Source organism: Aedes albopictus, chromosome 1 (assembly GCF_035046485.1).
Source record: "Aedes albopictus strain Foshan chromosome 1, AalbF5, whole genome shotgun sequence".
NCBI lineage: Eukaryota > Metazoa > Arthropoda > Insecta > Diptera > Culicidae > Aedes > Aedes albopictus.
This window is the reverse complement of record NC_085136.1, coordinates 248,650,683-248,668,798: the sequence shown is the minus strand read 5'-3', so window position 1 is coordinate 248,668,798 and position 18,116 is coordinate 248,650,683. Positions and strand designations below refer to the sequence as shown.

General features: G+C 39.7%; 2 protein-coding genes across 3 annotated transcripts in view; one reads left to right on the top strand and one right to left on the bottom strand.

The window, feature by feature from the left end:
• Window positions 1–18,116, bottom strand: part of LOC109400410 (protein bunched, class 2/F/G isoform) — an 864,004-nt gene that overhangs the window by 158,151 nt on the left and 687,737 nt on the right. The window lies entirely within an intron of this gene.
• On the top strand, window positions 10,105–17,736 carry LOC134283909 (uncharacterized). Its single transcript, XM_062846579.1, has 2 exons — window positions 10,105–10,648; window positions 15,810–17,736. Exon 2 carries the CDS (start codon window positions 15,813–15,815, stop codon window positions 17,622–17,624), a length of 1,812 nt encoding a protein of 603 aa, XP_062702563.1. The 5' UTR covers window positions 10,105–10,648; window positions 15,810–15,812; the 3' UTR covers window positions 17,625–17,736.

Below are 18,116 nucleotides of genomic sequence, written 5' to 3'. Positions count from 1 at the left end.
TCCTTCAAGGAACTCCTAGAAGAATCTCAGTATAAACTTCTGGAAGATCGCATGACGGAATCGATTGAGGGATCACTGGAGAAATCACTGGAGAAATTCTTGGAGGATGCCCTAAAAATTTCCTTGAAAATTTTCGATAGGAAATTTTGTAGAATTTCTGCAGGAAGCTAGGGGAATCGATGAAGGATCTTCTAAATAAATTCCTGAAAGAATCCCTGAAGAAATTTCTGGAGAAATTTCTGAAGGAACAGCTAAAGAGTTGCTTTCCTTGAAAGAGTTGCTTGGATAACTCTTGGAGAAATCCCACAAGGTTTTTTTTTGGAGACATTCCTGAAGGAATTTCTGCAAAAATGCTTGAACGAGTTCTTGGAGAAATCTCTAAAGGAATTACATACTGCAGGATTCTGTGAAAGAATCTTTGTAGGAATATCTGAAAGAACTCCTGGAAGAATCCTTAAAGGAACTCCTGAACAAACTGTTGAAGAAACTCCTGGAGGATTCCCTGAAAAACCATAGAGAGAGAGCTCCTAGAGGATTGATAGAACCACCACTCTGTGAACGAGTATCAATTTGAGCCATGCAGCCAGTAAATTTCCTGCAAGCTTCCAGGGAGAAGCCTGTCAAGCTTCCAGGGAGAAGCCTGTCAAGCTTCCAGGGAGAAGCCTGTCAAGCTTCCAGGGAGAAGCCTGTTAAGCTTCCAGGGAGAAGCCTGTTAAGCTTCCAGGGAGAAGCCTGTCAAGCTTCCAGGGAGAAGCCTGTCAAGCTTCCAAGGAGAAGCCTGTCAAGCTTCCAAGGAGAAGCCTGTCAAGCTTCCAAGGAGAAGCCTGTCAAGCTTCCAGGGAGATACTTGTCAAGCTTCCAGGGAGAAGCTTGTCAAGCTTCCAGGGAGAAGCTTGTCAAGCTTCCAGGGAGAAGCTTGTCAAGCTTCCAGGGAGAATGTTCCAAGCTTCCAGGTAGAAGCCTGTCAAGCTTCCAGGGAGAAGCCTGTCAAGCTTTCAGGAAGAAGCCTGTCAAGCTTCCAGGGAGAAGCCTGTCAAGATTCCTAGGAGATGCCTGTCAAGCTTCCAGGGAGAAGCTTGTCAAGCTTCCAGGCAGAAGCTTGTTAAACTTACAGGGAGAAGCTTTTCAAGCTTCCAGGGAGAAACTTGTCAAGCTTCCAGGGAGAAGCCTGTCAAGCTTCCAGGGAGAAGCTTGTTTAGCTTTCAGGGAGAAGCTTGTCAAGCTTCCAGGGAAAATGTTCCAAGCTTCCAGGTAGAAGCCTGTCAAGATTCCAGGAAAAAGCTTGTCAAACATCCAGGAAGGAGCTTGTCAAGCTTCCAGGGAGAAGCCTGTCAAGTTTTCAGGAAGAAGCCTGTCAAGCTTCCAGGGAGAAGCCTGTCAAGCTTCCAGGGAGAAGCCTGTCAAGCTTCCAGTGAGAAGCCTGTCAAGCTTCCAGGGAGAAGCCTGTCAAGCTTCCAGGGAGAAGCCTGTCAAGCTTCCAGGGAGAAGCCTGTCAAGCTTCCAGGGAGAAGCCTGTCAAGCTTCCAGGGAGAAGCCTGTCAAGCTTCCAGGGAGAAGCCTGTCAAGCTTCCAGGGAGAAGCCTGTCAAGCTTCCAGGGAGAAGCCTGTCAAGCTTCCAGGGAGAAGCCTGTCAAGCTTCCAGGGAGAAGCCTGTCAAGCTTCCAGGGAGAAGCCTGTCAAGCTTCCAGGGAGAATCCTGTCAAGCTTCCAGGGAGAAGCCTGTCAAGCTTCCAGGGAGAAGCCTGTCAAGCTTGCAGGGAGAAGCCTGTCAAGCTTCCAGGGAGAAGCCTGTCAAGCTTCCAGGGAGAAGCCTGTCAAGCTTCCAGGGAGAAGCCTGTCAAGCTTCCAGGGAGAAGCCTGTCAAGCTTCCAGGGAGAAGCCTGTCAAGCTTCCAGGGAGAAGCCTGTCAAGCTTCCAGGAAGAAGCCTGTCAAGCTTCCAGGGAGAAGCCTGTCAAGCTTCCAGGCAGAAGCTTGTTATACTTACAGGGAGAAGCTTTTCAAGCTTCCAGGGAGAAGCCTGTCAAGCTTCCAGGGAGAAACCTGTCAAGATTCCTGGGAGATGCCTGTCAAGCTTCCAGGGAGAAGCCTGTCAAGATTCCAGGAAGAAGCCTGTCAAGATTCCAGGGAGAAGCCTGTCAAGCTTCCAGGCAGAAGCTTGTTAAACTTACAGGGAGAAGCTTTTCAAGCTTCCAGGGAGAAGCCTGTCAAGCTTCCAGGGAGAAGCCTGTCAAGCTTCCAGGGAGAAGCCTGTCAAGCTTGCAGGGAGAAGCCTGTCAAGCTTCCAGGGAGAAGCCTGTCAAGCTTCCAGGGAGAAGCCTGTCAAGCTTCCAGGGAGAAGCCTGTCAAGCTTCCAGGGAGAAGCCTGTCAAGCTTCCAGGGAGAAGCCTGTCAAGCTTCCAGGGAGAAGCCTGTCAAGCTTCCAGGGAGAAGCCTGTCAAGCTTCCAGGGAGAAGCCTGTCAAGCTTCCAGGGAGAAGCCTGTCAAGCTTCCAGGGAGAAGCCTGTCAAGCTTCCAGGGAGAAGCCTGTCAAGCTTCCAGGGAGAAGCCTGTCAAGCTTCCAGGGAGAAGCCTGTCAAGCTTCCAGGGAGAAGCCTGTCAAGCTTCCAGGGAGAAGCCTGTCAAGCTTCCAGGGAGAAGCCTGTCAAGCTTCCAGGGAGAAGCCTGTCAAGCTTCCAGGGAGAAGCCTGTCAAGCTTCCAGGGAGAAGCCTGTCAAGCTTCCAGGGAGAAGCCTGTCAAGCTTCCAGGGAGAAGCCTGTCAAGCTTCCAGGGAGAAGCCTGTCAAGCTTCCAGGGAGAAGCCTGTCAAGCTTCCAGGGAGAAGCCTGTCAAGCTTCCAGGGAGAAGCCTGTCAAGCTTCCAGGAAGAAGCCTGTCAAGCTTCCAGGGAGAAGCCTGTTAAGCTTCCAGGCAGAAGCTTGTTAAACTTACAGGGAGAAGCTTTTCAAGCTTCCAGGGAGAAGCCTGTCAAACTACCAGGAAGAAGCCTGTCAAGCTTCCAGGGAGAAGCCTGTCAAGCTTCCAGGCAGAAGCTTGTTAAACTTACAGGGAGAAGCCTGTCAAGCTTCCAGGGAGAAGCCTGTCAAGCTTCCAGGGAGAAGCCTGTCAAGCTTCCAGGGAGAAGCCTGTCAAGCTTCCAGGGAGAAGCCTGTCAAGCTTCCAGGGAGAAGCCTGCCAAGCTTCCAGGGAGAAGCCTGTCAAGCTTCCAGGGAGAAGCCTGTCAAGCTTCCAGGGAGAAGCCTGTCAAGCTTCCAGGGAGAAGCTTGTCAAGCTTCCAGGGAGAAGCTTGTCAAGCTTCCAGGGAGAAGCATGTCAAGCTTCCAGGGAGAAGCTTGTCAAGCTTCCAGGGAGAATGTTCCAAGCTTCCAGGTAGAATCCTGTCAAGATTCCAGGGAGAAGCTTGTCAAGCATCCAGTAAGGAGCTTGTCAAGCTTCCAGGAAGAAGCTTATCAAGCTTCCAGGGAGAAGCCTGTCAAGCTTCCATGCAGAAGCCTGTCAATCTTCCAGGGAGAAGCCTGTCAGGCTTCCAGGGAGAAGCCTGTCAAGCTTCCGTTTGTTCTTAAAAATGTTGTTTTTTATTTCTGTAGTGGTTTTACTATGAATTCCACCAGGATTTTTTATATATTTTTTTCTTTAGAATTTACTTCAGTAACTTAGGATGTTTTGTTTACAAATCTCTTCGCGAATTGCATAAGATTTTTTTTTTCTGAGAATTCCATCAGCAAAGACGAATGTTCCAGAGGTAAAGTCTCTCTAAGCTAAATAATCCTTCAGTGGTATCACCGGGAGTTCTTGCCAGAATTCCTTCCGAAAACCCTCCAAGAGTCCCTCACAAAATTTACTGAAAAATCCTACCAGAGGTTTCTGAAGAACTTTTCCTTGGAATTACTTGCAGAGTTTTTTCAAAAGTCTCTTATGAGTTTCATACAAATAATAAAAGGGGAAATCCTTAGGTTTCCTCAGGTATTTTACTAGGTTTTATCCTAAGCATTCATCCAAGAATTGCTCACAAGAGAACTTCAGAGATTACTTCAGGAATGTTTATCCAAAAGTTTCTCCAAAAAAAATTCAAGGATTCATTCAAGAAGTTTCCAAAGGTATCTCCAGGAATTTTCAAGGGACTTCTTGATACAAACCTCCAGAGATTTCTAAGAGAATTTTTCAGTTATTGTTGTGAAATTTCAGGAAAAAAAATATGACAAAAAGTCCTAGGAAGAATATCTGAACAATTTCTGCAGGGATCATCCCAGGAGATACTTCTGATGGAACCACAAAAGCAATTTCTAAAAAAAACCCTATAGAAATTCGTGCATAAGTCAATGACACGATTTCCCAGGGAATTCGTGGAGAAACCCTGGGAAGAATTTCTAAAGCAATCCCTGTAGCATTTATAAAGAATATTTAAAAAGAATGTCTGAGAAGCTTCTTAGCAGAACTTTTATAGATTCCTTACCGAAGGGAAGAAATCCCCAAAATTCTGAAGAAATCTCTGAAGATAACAATTTCCCCTCAAATCAATTTGCAATGGAACCCCAGCAGGAATTTCTGGAAAAAAAACCCTGAGGAGTTCCGTGATCAGGAAGATGGACTCTCCCCTGAAATGTCGGCTTGAACCACTCATTCTATGAACGTGTGAATTTACTTCAGCAAAACTCCACATTCGGGTGCAAGAATCACTGTAGAAATCCTATGGAGTACTTTTGGATGAACTTCTAGAGGAATATCCGATAAAATCCCAGGAAAGTTATTGCAGGAATCACAAAAGCAACTTCTCAAATACTTCCAGAAAAAACTTCTCGGGAAATCCTTGGTGGAATTCCGAGTAGGAAATTGTTGAGAAATTCATTTGAAAATTTCTGGAGACATCTTCTAATAAAACGGAGAGATAAGCGTCTGCAAATATTCCTAGAAAAAAAAACTATTGAGATATTTCTAAAATAATTTCTTCAAAAATTTCTGAATCCATGGAAGAATTCCAGAGAAATTCCCGATGACATTCATGGCAGATTTTTTTTTTAATTTCTTAGATTTTGTAGGAATCGCTGGAATTTTTTTTGATGAATTTCTGAAGATATGATAAACTAATTCTTTTAGAAAATTTGCGGATGAATCTTTGATAGATTTAAAAAAAAAACCCGTAGAGGAATTTCAGGAGGAATTATTGGGATAATCTTTGAAAACAGTTCTAAAATGCCGTGACGAATTTCTGAAAAATACGCGAAATATTTATTCTATTTGAAAGGATTTGTGAAAAGGATTCCCTACAATGATTATTATTTTTTTTTGAAAATCAGACCTGCCATTTTTTTCAATAATTTATACAGTATCTCAAAAAAAAAAAAAAAAAATATATATATATATATATTTGTAGAGAATCCTCTCCGGATTCTGTAGAGAATCCTCTCCGGATTCTGTAGAGAATCCTCTCCGGATTCTGTAGAAAATCCTCACTGGATTCTGTAGAAAATCTTCTCTGGATTCTGTACAGAATCTTCTCTGGATTCTGTAGAGGATCCTCGCTGGGTTCTGTAGAGAATCCTCTGTGGATTTTGTAGAGAATCCTCTCTGGATTCTGTAGAGGATCCTCTCTGGATTCTGTAGAGAATCCTCTCTGGATTCTGTAGAGAATCCTCTCTGGATTCTGTAGAGGATCCTCTCTGGATTCTGTAGAGAATCCTCTGGATTCTGTAGAGAATCCTCTGGATTCTGTAGAGAATCCTCTCCGGATTCAGTAGAGGATTCTCTCTGGATTATGCAGAGAATCCTCTCTGGATTCTGTAGAGAATCTTCTCTGGATTCTGTAGAGAATCCTCTCTGGATTCTGTAGAGAATCCTCTTTGAATTCTGTAGAGAATCCTCTCTGGATTCTGTAGAGAATCCTCTCTGGATTCTGTAGAGAATCCTCTCTGGATTCTGTAGAGAATCCTCTCTGGATTCTGTATAGAATCTTCTCTGGATTCTGTAGAGAATCCTCTCTGGATTCTGTAGAGAATCCTCTCTGGATTCTGTAGAGAATCCTCTCTGGATTCTGTAGAGAATCCTCTCTGGATTCTGTAGAGAATCCTCTCTGGATTCTGTAGAGAATCCTCTCTGGATTCTGTAGAGAATCCCCTCTGGATTCTGTAGAGAATCCTCTCTGGATTATGTAGAGAATCCTCTCTGGATTCTGTAGAGAATCCACTCTGGATTCTGTAGAGAATCCTCTGTGGATTCTGAAGAAAATTCCTAATGGGTTCTGTAATTCTCATTGGATTCTGTAGAAATTCCTCTCTGCATTCTGTAGAGAATCCTCTCTGGATTCTGTAGAGAATCCTCTCTGGATTCTGTAGAGAATCCTCTCTGGATTCTGTAGAGAATCCTCTCTGGATGCTGAAGAGGATTCTCTCTGGATTCTGTAGAGAATCCACTCTGGATTCTATAGAGTATCCTCTCTGGATTCTGTAGAGAATTCTCACAGGATTTTGTAGAGAATCCTCTCTGGATTCTGTAGAGAGTCCTCTCTGGATTCTGTAGAGAGTCCTCTCTGGATTCTGTAGAAAATCGTCTCTGGATTCTGTAGTGAATCCTCTCTGGATTCTGTAGTTTATCTCTTCTGGATTCTGTAGAGAATTATCTCTGGATTCTGTACAGAATTCTCTCTGGATTCTGTAGAAAATCCTTTCTGGATTCTGTAGAGAATTCTCTCTGGATTCTGTAGAAAATCCTCTCTGGATTCTGTAGAGAATCCTCTCTGGATGCTGTAGAGAATCCTCTTTGGATTCTGTGGGAATCCTCTCTGGATTCTGTAGAAAATCCTCTCTGGATTCTGTAGTGAATCCTCTCTGGATCCTGTAGCGAGTCCTCTCTGGATTCTGTAGAAAATCCTCTCTGGATTCTGTAGAGAATCTTCTCTGGATTCTGTAGAGAATCCTCTCTGGATTCTGAAGAGAATCCTCTCTGGATTCTGTAGAGAATCCTCTCTGGATTCTGTAGAGAATCCTCTCTGGATTCTGTAGAGAATCCTCTCTGGATTCTGTAGAGAATCCTCTCTGGATTTTGTAGAGAATCCTCTCTGGATTCTATAAAGAATCTTTTCTGGATTCTGTAGAGAATCCTCTCTGGATTTTGTAGAGAATCTTCTCTGGATTCTGTAGAGGATCCTCTCTGGATTCTGTAGAGGATCCTCTCTGGATTCTGTCGAGAATCCTCTCTGGATTCTGTCGAGAATCCTCTCTGGATTCTGTAGAACATTTTATATGGATTCTGTAGCGAATCTTGTCTGGGTTCTTTTGAGAACCCTCTCTTGATTCTGTAGAGAACTCTTTCTGGATTCTGCAGAGAATCCTCTATGGATTTTGTAGAATTTTTTTTGAATTCTGTAGTGAATCCTCTCTGGATTCTGTAGAGAATCCACTCTTGATTCTGTAGAAAGTGCTCTTTGGATTCTGTAGATAATTTTCTCAATATTCTGTAGATTCTCTGGATTTTGTAGAGAATCCTTTCAACATCATCGACAATCAACATTTCGACATCATGTGATAGTTTCTAATAACAGAAAGCATTATTCAGAACTCCCGAACAAGTCATCGATTTCCGATGTTTCCTGCGATGAAAAATCATCACCATTCAAATCCAAGCCAGATTACGAGTCGAAGCATCCTGCCACCATCATCAATCGCCGCATAATGAAAACCATTTTCGCAATTAAATATTCATTATTAACGCGTGCTCCCTACATTCTCGCTGGCGAACGCTTTTTTGCGCATGTTTTTTTTTTTTTTTTCATTTCGTCCTTTTCGGGAAAAATTACAGCCCACTGGCGGTGTGGCGCTGGTGGAACTGACTCTGGTGATGGTGAAAAAACATCGATCGAATGACGCGGCCACCACATTGCAGCAGCTAATGATAGCCGATGGGCTAAAGCGGGATAGAGCGGCGGCCCTAGAGGCAGTGGGGGAGTAGCTCGGAAAGTCCATTTTTCGGATTTAAATTTAATGTGCAGATATAATTTTTTAACCCCCACGCGCGGTAGAGACCCGGTGGCGTTCGAGAGGGTTTTTTTTTGCAGGGTGGGTTATATTGCGGGCTGGGATCGATTCCAATTCGTTCCCAGTATTTTTTCCCTCTGAACCCCTTTTCGGTGCTCGCGTGATGGTTGTTTGAGGCGGATAAGCGGTGTAACCCCTCTGATGCAGCTCGGCTCATCAGGGCTGCACTGTGGGCGGTGTATGCATAATGCAACGGCCAAAATATTTATAGATATTTAATACATATGTAAGGAGTGTAATTACCTGTAAATGTTCACAACAGCCTTAATAACAATCTATTCCATATATATATATATATATATATATATATATATATATATATATATATATATATATATATATATATATATATATATATATATATATATATATATATATATATATTAGTGTGGGTCATCGGAACCGTTTTCTCAGATCAAAGCTTTTTTGGTTCCGTTTCGGCTCCTGAGTATCTGTGCAAAATTTGAGCACGATCGGTTGCGTCTACACTTTGCGCATTCCAATTGAAATTTGTATAGGATTTTGTATGGGAAAACACCCTTTTTTTGCATTTTTATCATAAGTTGAAAAAGTTTGTCTGAAACTTTTTAACCGATACTGTAAAATGATAGCCTAGGATGTTCTGAAAAACTTTGTTGAAGACCGCAAAGTGATCCGATGCTTGTGGAAATAGTTATAACCAACGAACCGCATGCATGTGTTTATGTTTTAACATGTAAAGCAAAATCATGCTGTTCCGCCTAGCAATGCCAACGCTATAACTTTTTTCATAAGCATCAGATCACTTCACGGTCTTCGACAAAGTTTTTCAGGACACCCTAGACTATGTTTTGACTTTATCGGTTACATGGTTTTAGAAAAATTCAAGCTTGTTATGAGAAAAATACAAAAAAGTGTGTTTTTCCATGTAAAACCCCATACAAACTTCAAACGCGATGCGCAAAACGTAGACATAACCGATCGTGCCCAAATTTTGCACACTTATTTGGGACCTGAAATGGGATCAAAAAAGCTTTGATCTGATGGGATGCCATTGAATTTTTCATTTTTCCATATAAACGATGACCCACTCTAATATATGTATATATATATATATATATATATATATATATATATATATATATATATATATATATATATGTATATATATATATATATATGTATATATATATATATATATATATATATATATATATATATATATATATATATATATATATATATATATATATATATATATATATATATATATATATATATATATTAGACTGGGTCAACAAAGTAGATTTTTTGGAACAATGCTTTTTCGATTCCTTTTAGCGTCCAAAACAACTGTGCAGAATTTGGGAGCGATTGGTTGCGTCCCCGTATTCCGCTTTGCGATTGAAGTTTGTATGGAATTTAGTATGGGAAAACGTGCTTTTTTGCATTTTTCTCATAAATTGAAATTTTTCGTCTAAAACTATCTAACTAATGACGTTGAAGCATAGCCTAGGATATGCCGAAAAACTTTGCCGAAGACCGCAAAGTGATCCGACACTTGTGAAAAAAGTTATAACGCACAGATTGCCTGGTGGTGCTTATCATTTAACATGTAAAGGAATAATATCAATAAGAAAATCTCAGTTTTTGGCCTAAGTTACCAAGCGAATAACTTTTTTCACAAGCGTCGGATCACTTTGCGGTCTTCGGCAAAGTTTTTCGGTATATCCTAGGCTATACTTTATCGTCATTAGTTAAACGGCATTAGACAAAAGAATTAAACTTATGAGTAAAATGCAGAAAAGTACGTTTTCCCATACTAACTTCCATACAAATTTCAATCACAAAGCGGAATACGGGGACGCAACCAATCGCTCCCAAATTTTGCACAGTTGTTTTGGTCGCAAAAAGGAGTCAAAAAAGCTTTGTTCCGGGTTGATGCGGTCAAATTTTAAGTTTCTCCATACAACGTTGACCCACTCTAATATATATACATATATATATATATATATATATATATATATATATATATATATATATATATATATATATATATATATATATATATATATATATATATATATAAGTTACTGAACGGCCCACACCGCCATCATCAAACCAGAACTTAGCCATATCGAACGTAAGCATTATTCCCACATTGCCCGCGCCCAGGGCACAGCAACAGACAGCAACAACAACAACAACAACATCAACGACGACGACGACGACAATCGCGCGACCCATCAGCATTCCACGTTCTGCTGACATCGCGCGCCACCAGACACCACCCATCCGGCCAACCACAATAGCAACTAAGTAGGCCATAAGCAAACCCATGAAGAACACTTTTGGAAATTAATAAAATCATTCTTGATCAGGCCTTCAGCCAGGAAAGTTCCTTTTTTAAAAACCCGTACCCGAAGGTCCGGTCGATTTTTGGCGCAGTCGGTAGGATGCGCAAAGTGTTAGCCGTTTAAACTTCGCGAGTGAAAAACTTCCACCTATTGGACAACCAGGGACCAGCAGCCTATTGGAAAGTGCCAGGGAGGAGGCGTTTTACTTCAACAAGAGACGACAGCACGGCGCATTCGGACGGGAGCTCATCCGTGGAAACGTTGGCGACGGATTATCGCTGATTAGTGGTGAGTCCCCCAGTTTTCTTTATTTTATCTTTATTTTTTTCGTGATTTTTTTTTAAGTGATTAAGAGATTTTGATTAAGTGAATAAGTGATTGGATTAGGTGTTTTATGTGATTTTCTTGACAAGAACAAATTTTGTGCTAAACCTTTTATTCAGGAAAGAGTGATAAGAGAGAGAGTGAAGCAGGAATTGAACTGTGTGTAATATTTTTATATTTTGTTTTTTTGACGTCTAAATAATAACGTTTTTGAAGCTTGTGATTTTTTTTTCCGAATTTTGGTGAACACTTGTAATATTGCATTTGATCAGTTTTAATGAGACCAGGTCTTCGTTCAGGGAATATGGCAGAAAGAAGCGACCAGGTCGAAGATTTGCAACAGCAAATCGAACATCTTAATATGTTGCTGAGTGATCGTAACGCACACATAGCAGAATTAGAAGAAAGGCAGGATCAGGTTTCGGACAGATTGCGAGCAAATCCTGACCCAGCTAACTCGAGGGAAGCAGCGATTCCTCCAGCACCAGCGGTGCCAGGGAATCCTGTGATAAATATCGATGTAGAATGTCAAAGAGGCAAGGTTCCTGACCTCATCAAGAACCTACCAAATTTTTCGGGTAATCCAAGGCAAGTAAACCATTGGATTACATGCGCCGATCGTGTCATCAGACAATACGATCATTTGATTGGGACGAATGTTTATGAGCTTTGGCTCATGGAAATTCGGAATAAAATTGTTGGAGAAGCTGGAGATCTTTTGGCCTCTAGTGGAACTCCGCTTGAGTGGGACAAGATTAAAACACAACTGAAAATTATTTATGGGGACAAAAGAGAATTGTCTACTCTTTTACAGAGACTTTTCTCCCTCAAACAAAATCGAAACACAGTAAGGAATTTTTATACAGCAATCAGCGATTGCTATACAGGGATTTCTACACATATTCAGATGGATAGTCAGTGGCGACATCCAGATGAACTAGTGAAATTTACGGACAAGCTTTGTCTGGAAAAATTCATAGACGGGTTAGATGAGCCGTACTCGTCTCACGTAGGGATTTTACAACCCACTACTTTGTGCCAAGCTTACCAGTTTGCCAATGAAAAGGCCAACAAACTTGCACGCAGAAATTGTGAATATGATTTTGACGATAGACAAAATCGAAAAGTAGCGCAAACCCACATGTATCCTCCATCTAACAACCCTCTACCATCGAGAACATTTATGAATATCGCAGGAAACGCTAAAACACAGAACTCTTCGCAAATCGCTCCAAATAGAACATCCTATACATCTTTTAACCAACAAGCAACATTTCCAAATAGAGCAGTACAAAATTTTTCAAATCGTCCAGGAAATTTTCCTAACAGATTTGCGAGTCGACCACCTAACCATAACCAACAGAATCAATATTCCAACATTTCAAATAGGACTCAACAAAGTAGATTTAGCCAAAAACCTACTAATGAGTTACAAAATCAGGAAGTGGGACCTCAATATGAAGATTATAATGATTATTACGATAATCCTGAAATCCCATATCCTCCGGAAGAATTCCAAGATTATCCAAACCAAAATCAAGACCCTTCGTATAATGAAAGCGTCGATGTAGACGTAAATTTTCAAACAGCCACAGTTATAGAGAAACTCAGCTGAAATCCACTAATTTCATACCATACATAACTGTGAATAGTAAAAATGGACCTTTAAAGTTTTTAATTGATACGGGCGCTAATAAGTCCATTATTAGTCCTCGTCATGCAAACTTAGGATTTATTCGAGAACTTTTGAAACCAATGACAGTAAAGAATGTTGAAGGTAGATGCCAAATAACACATTTTGTAGAATTAAATCCTTTCTATGGTAACCCTGGGACCGAAAATCTCGTCTTTTTAATTTGTGACTTCCATGATTATTTTGATGGACTCATCGGATATGAGTCCTTGAACCAATTACAGGCAAGCATTTCCGTACACACTAACACCCTTCAATTACCTTTTGCAAACATTATTATGCAAAAGAAATTTCCAGAAATTTTCAAATTCCAATTACATGCAAATGAAACGCGTGTGATTGAGCTGCCAACTTGTGAAGAAGAAGGAGAATTTCTTCTCTCAAAAGATCTCGTTTTAAACAATGAAGCCTTTGTTCATTCTGGCTTATATAAAGCCGAAAATTTTAAAACTAAATTAATTATAACCAACATGACCAATAAACCCACGGAAGTAGAGATGTTAAAAGGTAGCATCGAGAAAAATAATTTTGAAATTACACCGCCTCCAGAACCAGTTTCTGATAGCAGTGTACACGTAAATTTAATGGACCAATTACGATTGGATCATTTGAATAAGGAAGAACGAGTTGGTTTAGTAAAATTGATATCTGACTATCAAGAGATTTTTCACCTTAAAAATGAAAAATTAACGTTTACTAATGTTGTGAAACATAGGATTGACACTAAAGATGACATTCCTGTGTATACAAAAAGCTATAGATACCCATTTTGTTTGAAAGAAGAGGTGCAAAGCCAAGTTAGAGATTTGCTCAACCAAGGCATCATAAGACCCTCCAATTCTCCATGGTCGTCACCTATTTGGGTTGTACCCAAAAAGATGGACGCTTCAGGAAAGAAAAAGTGGCGTCTGGTCGTTGACTACAGAAAGCTCAACGAAAAGACAATTGATGACAAATATCCAATTCCGAACATAACTGAAGTTCTAGACAAGCTCGGAAGATGTAATTATTTCTCTACAATTGATCTCGCCTCGGGATTTCATCAAATTGAGGTGAACCCAAGAGACATTAGAAAAACTGCTTTTACCGTAGAACATGGGAAATATGAATTTCTCAAAATGCCATTCGGTTTAAAGAATGCGCCATCCACCTTCCAAAGGGTGATGGATAACGTACTACGGGATTTAATTGGAAAAGTATGTCTAGTATACATGGATGACATCATTGTATACTCAACATCATATCAGGAACATTTGATAAACTTGCGCAAAGTATTTGATGCATTGCGAAAATATAACCTTAAAATTCAATTAGACAAATCTGAATTTTTATGTAAGGAAGTAGCCTTTTTAGGACACTTAGTCACGGCCGATGGTGTAAATCCCAACCCTGACAAAGTGGTTGCAATCAAAAATTGGCCAATTCCAAAAACGGAAACAGAGCTTAGAGGTTTCCTTGGAACCCTAGGTTATTACCGTCGTTTTATAAAAGATTTTGCGAAAATTGTGAAGCCACTCACAACCCAATTAAGAAAAGGAGAAAAACTTACACATAGCAAGGAATTCATCGAAACCTTTAATAAGTGTAAGATTTTGCTAACTAGCAGTCACGTACTTCAGTACCCGGACTTTACGAAGCCCTTTATTCTGACAACGGACGCTAGTCAATTTGCTGTTGGTGCCGTGCTTTCGCAGGGACCAATTGGGCAAGATCGACCAGTTGCATTTGCTTCGAGAACACTCACCAAAACAGAGGAAAAATACTCTGTAATAGAAAAAGAATTTTTAGCAATCACATGGGGTTGTAAATATTTTAGGCCATATCTGTATGGCAAGAAGTTTACTTTATTCACTGATCACAGGCCATTAACGTACATGTTTAGTTTGAAGGACCCCAACGATAAGATGCTTCGATGGAGACTACGTTTACAGGAGTTCGATTATGACGTCAAGTATCGGCCAGGTAAGCAAAATATCGTTGCAGATGGACTGTCCAGAATCAGGAATGAGGTAAATGCTAACGATACATCTGACTCGTCAGATCATGCAACACATGGTAGCGAAGAAAATAATGCAACAGATTCCTCAGACGCCGAAACATGTCATTCTGCAGAATCTGATGCTAGTGATTTGATTCAAATGACAGAGTTACCCATAAACTTCTTCAGCAATCAAATAATATTGAAAAAGGGTGACATTGAATCTACTGAATATGAGGAAATATTTCCGAATATTCATAGAAGAACTATTATTCGCTTCGACTTTTCCGTAGCCATAGTTCTCAATATTTTTAAAGATTATATGAATCCAAAAAGAGTAAATGGTATCATGTGCGACGAATCTCTTATTAATACCCTCAATATTGTGTATCGCAATTATTTCAGTCGTGCCAAAATCTTGAAAGTGAGAATCAGTCAGAAAATGTTGACAGATTTACGCACTTCCGAGGAGCAAAATGAAATAATTTCGAAAACACACGACCGCGCGCACAGAGGAGCTGCCGAAAACCATGCCCAGATTATCAAGCAGTATTATTTTCCAGGCATGAAGCGACAAATTCAACGATTTGTTAATTTGTGCGAAACGTGTTTGGAGAACAAATACGAAAGGCATCCGTACAATATCACTCTACATAGACCAGAAATCCCTAACAAACCTTTCGAAACAGTTCACTTAGATATTTTTATTGCTCAACCCAATCTTTTCCTGACCGCAGTAGACAGATTCTCTAGATATGCTATGCTTATTCATATTAAATCTCGATCAATTCCGGATGTAAGAGCAGGTTTAATTAAATTGATTACCGGATATGCAACTCCGAAGAAAATCGTTTGTGACAATGAACCGGCCCTTAAATCCATAGAAATTCGATCACTTTTCCAAAGACTAGATATTCAAGTAGAATACACACCCTCAAACCATAGTGAATCCAACGGCATCGTCGAAAGATTCCATTCAACACTGATTGAAATCTTTCGCTGCATAAAGGATAAGTATGACGATTTATCTCAGAAACAAATATTCAAAATTGCTCTCGGTCTCTATAATAAAACCATACATACGGCACACCAACACAAGCCTTGCGAGATACTTTTTGGACAACGCGAAGAAGACGATTTACCCCTTGATTTAGACAGATTGTTTGAGAATAGACAGGAGATTACAGATGAAGTGATGTTAAAACTCGATAAAAATGCTAAAAAGAATGTTGATTATCATAATAAAACAAGAGAAAAGGAGCCGAACTTCCAGGAAAACGAAGAGGTGTTTAACACTATTCAAGGCATCAAAAGAAAAACAAAACCAAAATTTAAGAAGGTCAAAGTGAGAGAAAACAGATTCAAAACTATTATAACCTCAAGCGGAATAAAATTCCACAAATCCAAACTGAAAAGAAAACGAAAACACTAATGTAAACATTCTCTTTCCACAGAGAATGGCAACAATAAATCTAATTGTATTATGGATGAGCCTGACGGTAGCGACATCGACAATCAACAGTCATATACAAATCTACGACTTACAAAATAACCCAGGACTCGTATCATTACAACTCGGAGAAGGCAGAATCAGGATGGGTTCCCACAAAATTTACCATATGATCGATATGTCACATGTAGAACCAATCGTAAGAAGACTTAGAACAATAATTACAGATTTAAAAATTTTCAACATAAATGATTCAATAATATTGATGAACAAAAAGCTAGATACAATAGAAAAATCTTATAGAAAAATTGTACCCATTGTTAGAACCAAAAGAGGACTTTTTAACGGTATTGGCAATATGATTAAAGTTATTACTGGAAATCTTGACAACAATGATCTTGTAAAAATTAATACACAACTTAACACATTGTCCGAACAAAATAAAGCTCTAGTAACAGAAAACAACGAACAAATAAAGATTAATCTTAAAGTCCAGGATAGACTAAACAGACTCATTAAAATTGTAAACGATCAACAAGATGTTATCAAAAATAATTTTATACACTTTAGACAAAAATTTATAAATGGTAAAAATATCTCGGATGAAATCAAAGTTGTTAAAGAATTGTTCAACCTCAATCTTAATATCGATCTTCTTGCTAATCATGTCAACAATATATTTGAAGCAATACAAATGTCAAAAGTTAACACCATTTCAAAAGATATCTTATCCAGTGAAGAACTTAACGAAGCAACAAAAATTTTGGAAAGTGAAAATATTAATATCGAAAGCTTCGATCAAGTGATAGAATATTTAGATTTAGCAGTGATTCACAAAGACAACAAAATCGTGTTCATCATCCTGATCCCGTTGCTGAGAAAAGACGTTTTCATCCACCAACTACTAGAGCCAGTCATCAAAAATGGAAAAATGCTTAATGTTCAATATGCAGAGGCACTCAACAACGATTTATCAACATTTCTAATAACTGGAGAATGTAAAGGAATAGGACAGAGTATCATGTGCAGTGAACACCACGTTAAGGATGTTTCCAGCGACACCTGTTATTCGAAACTTTTACGAGGAAAATCAGGCAGCTGCGACCTCATAGAAGTCACCGAGGAGAGACGAGTTAAGCGAATCAGTAGTAATTACATCATTATTACTGGAAATGAGAGCACTCCGATCACATCCAATTGTGGGCTCTCCAGCCGAAACATTTCTGGAAACACGCTAATATTTTTCAGAAATTGTACCGTTATCATCAACCAAACATCATTCATCGACATTGAATACACCACAAAACAGCAACCAATCATGATTCCGTTGAACGGATTGGAAATCAACAGCAAAACCATAAGCACCAATTTCACACTTCAAAATCTGCAAGAAGTCAATCTCCAAACTCGACAACAGCTGACATTTTTACATGAGCAACAGAAACGATCAACCTTTGGAATATCGTTAATACTTTTTACCATCGTCATCATTTCGATACTCTACCTGTCCATAAAGCATTCCTCATGCACACCAAAAGCAACCAGTCAAACCGAACCGGGACGGTCCGTTCTTCAGGAGGGAGCAGTTACTGAACGGCCCACACCGCCATCATCAAACCAGAACTTAGCCATATCGAACGTAAGCATTATTCCCACATTGCCCGCGCCCAGGGCACAGCAACAGACAGCAACAACAACAACAACAACATCAACGACGACGACGACGACAATCGCGCGACCCATCAGCATTCCACGTTCTGCTGACATCGCGCGCCACCAGACACCACCCATCCGGCCAACCACAATAGCAACTAAGTAGGCCATAAGCAAACCCATGAAGAACACTTTTGGAAATTAATAAAATCATTCTTGATCAGGCCTTCAGCCAGGAAAGTTCCTTTTTTAAAAACCCGTACCCGAAGGTCCGGTCGATTTTTTATATATATATATATATATATATATATATATATATATATATATATATATATATATATATATATATATATATATATATATATATATATATATATATATATATATATATATATATATATATATATATATATATATATATATATATATATATATATATATGTATATATATTAGAGTGGGTCAACGTTGTATGGAGAAACTTAAAATTTGACCGCATCAACCCGGAACAAAGCTTTTTTGACTCCTTTTTGCGACCAAAACAACTGTGCAAAATTTGGGAGCGATTGGTTGCGTCCCCGTATTCCGCTTTGTGATTGAAATTTGTATGGAAGTTAGTATGGGAAAACGTACTTTTCTGCATTTTACTCATAAGTTTAA

Excerpts from the sequence above, each read along its gene's own strand:
- LOC134283909 (XM_062846579.1), top strand. The coding sequence starts at position 15,813 with ATGGCAACAATAAATCTAATTGTATTATGGATGAGCCTGACGGTAGCG.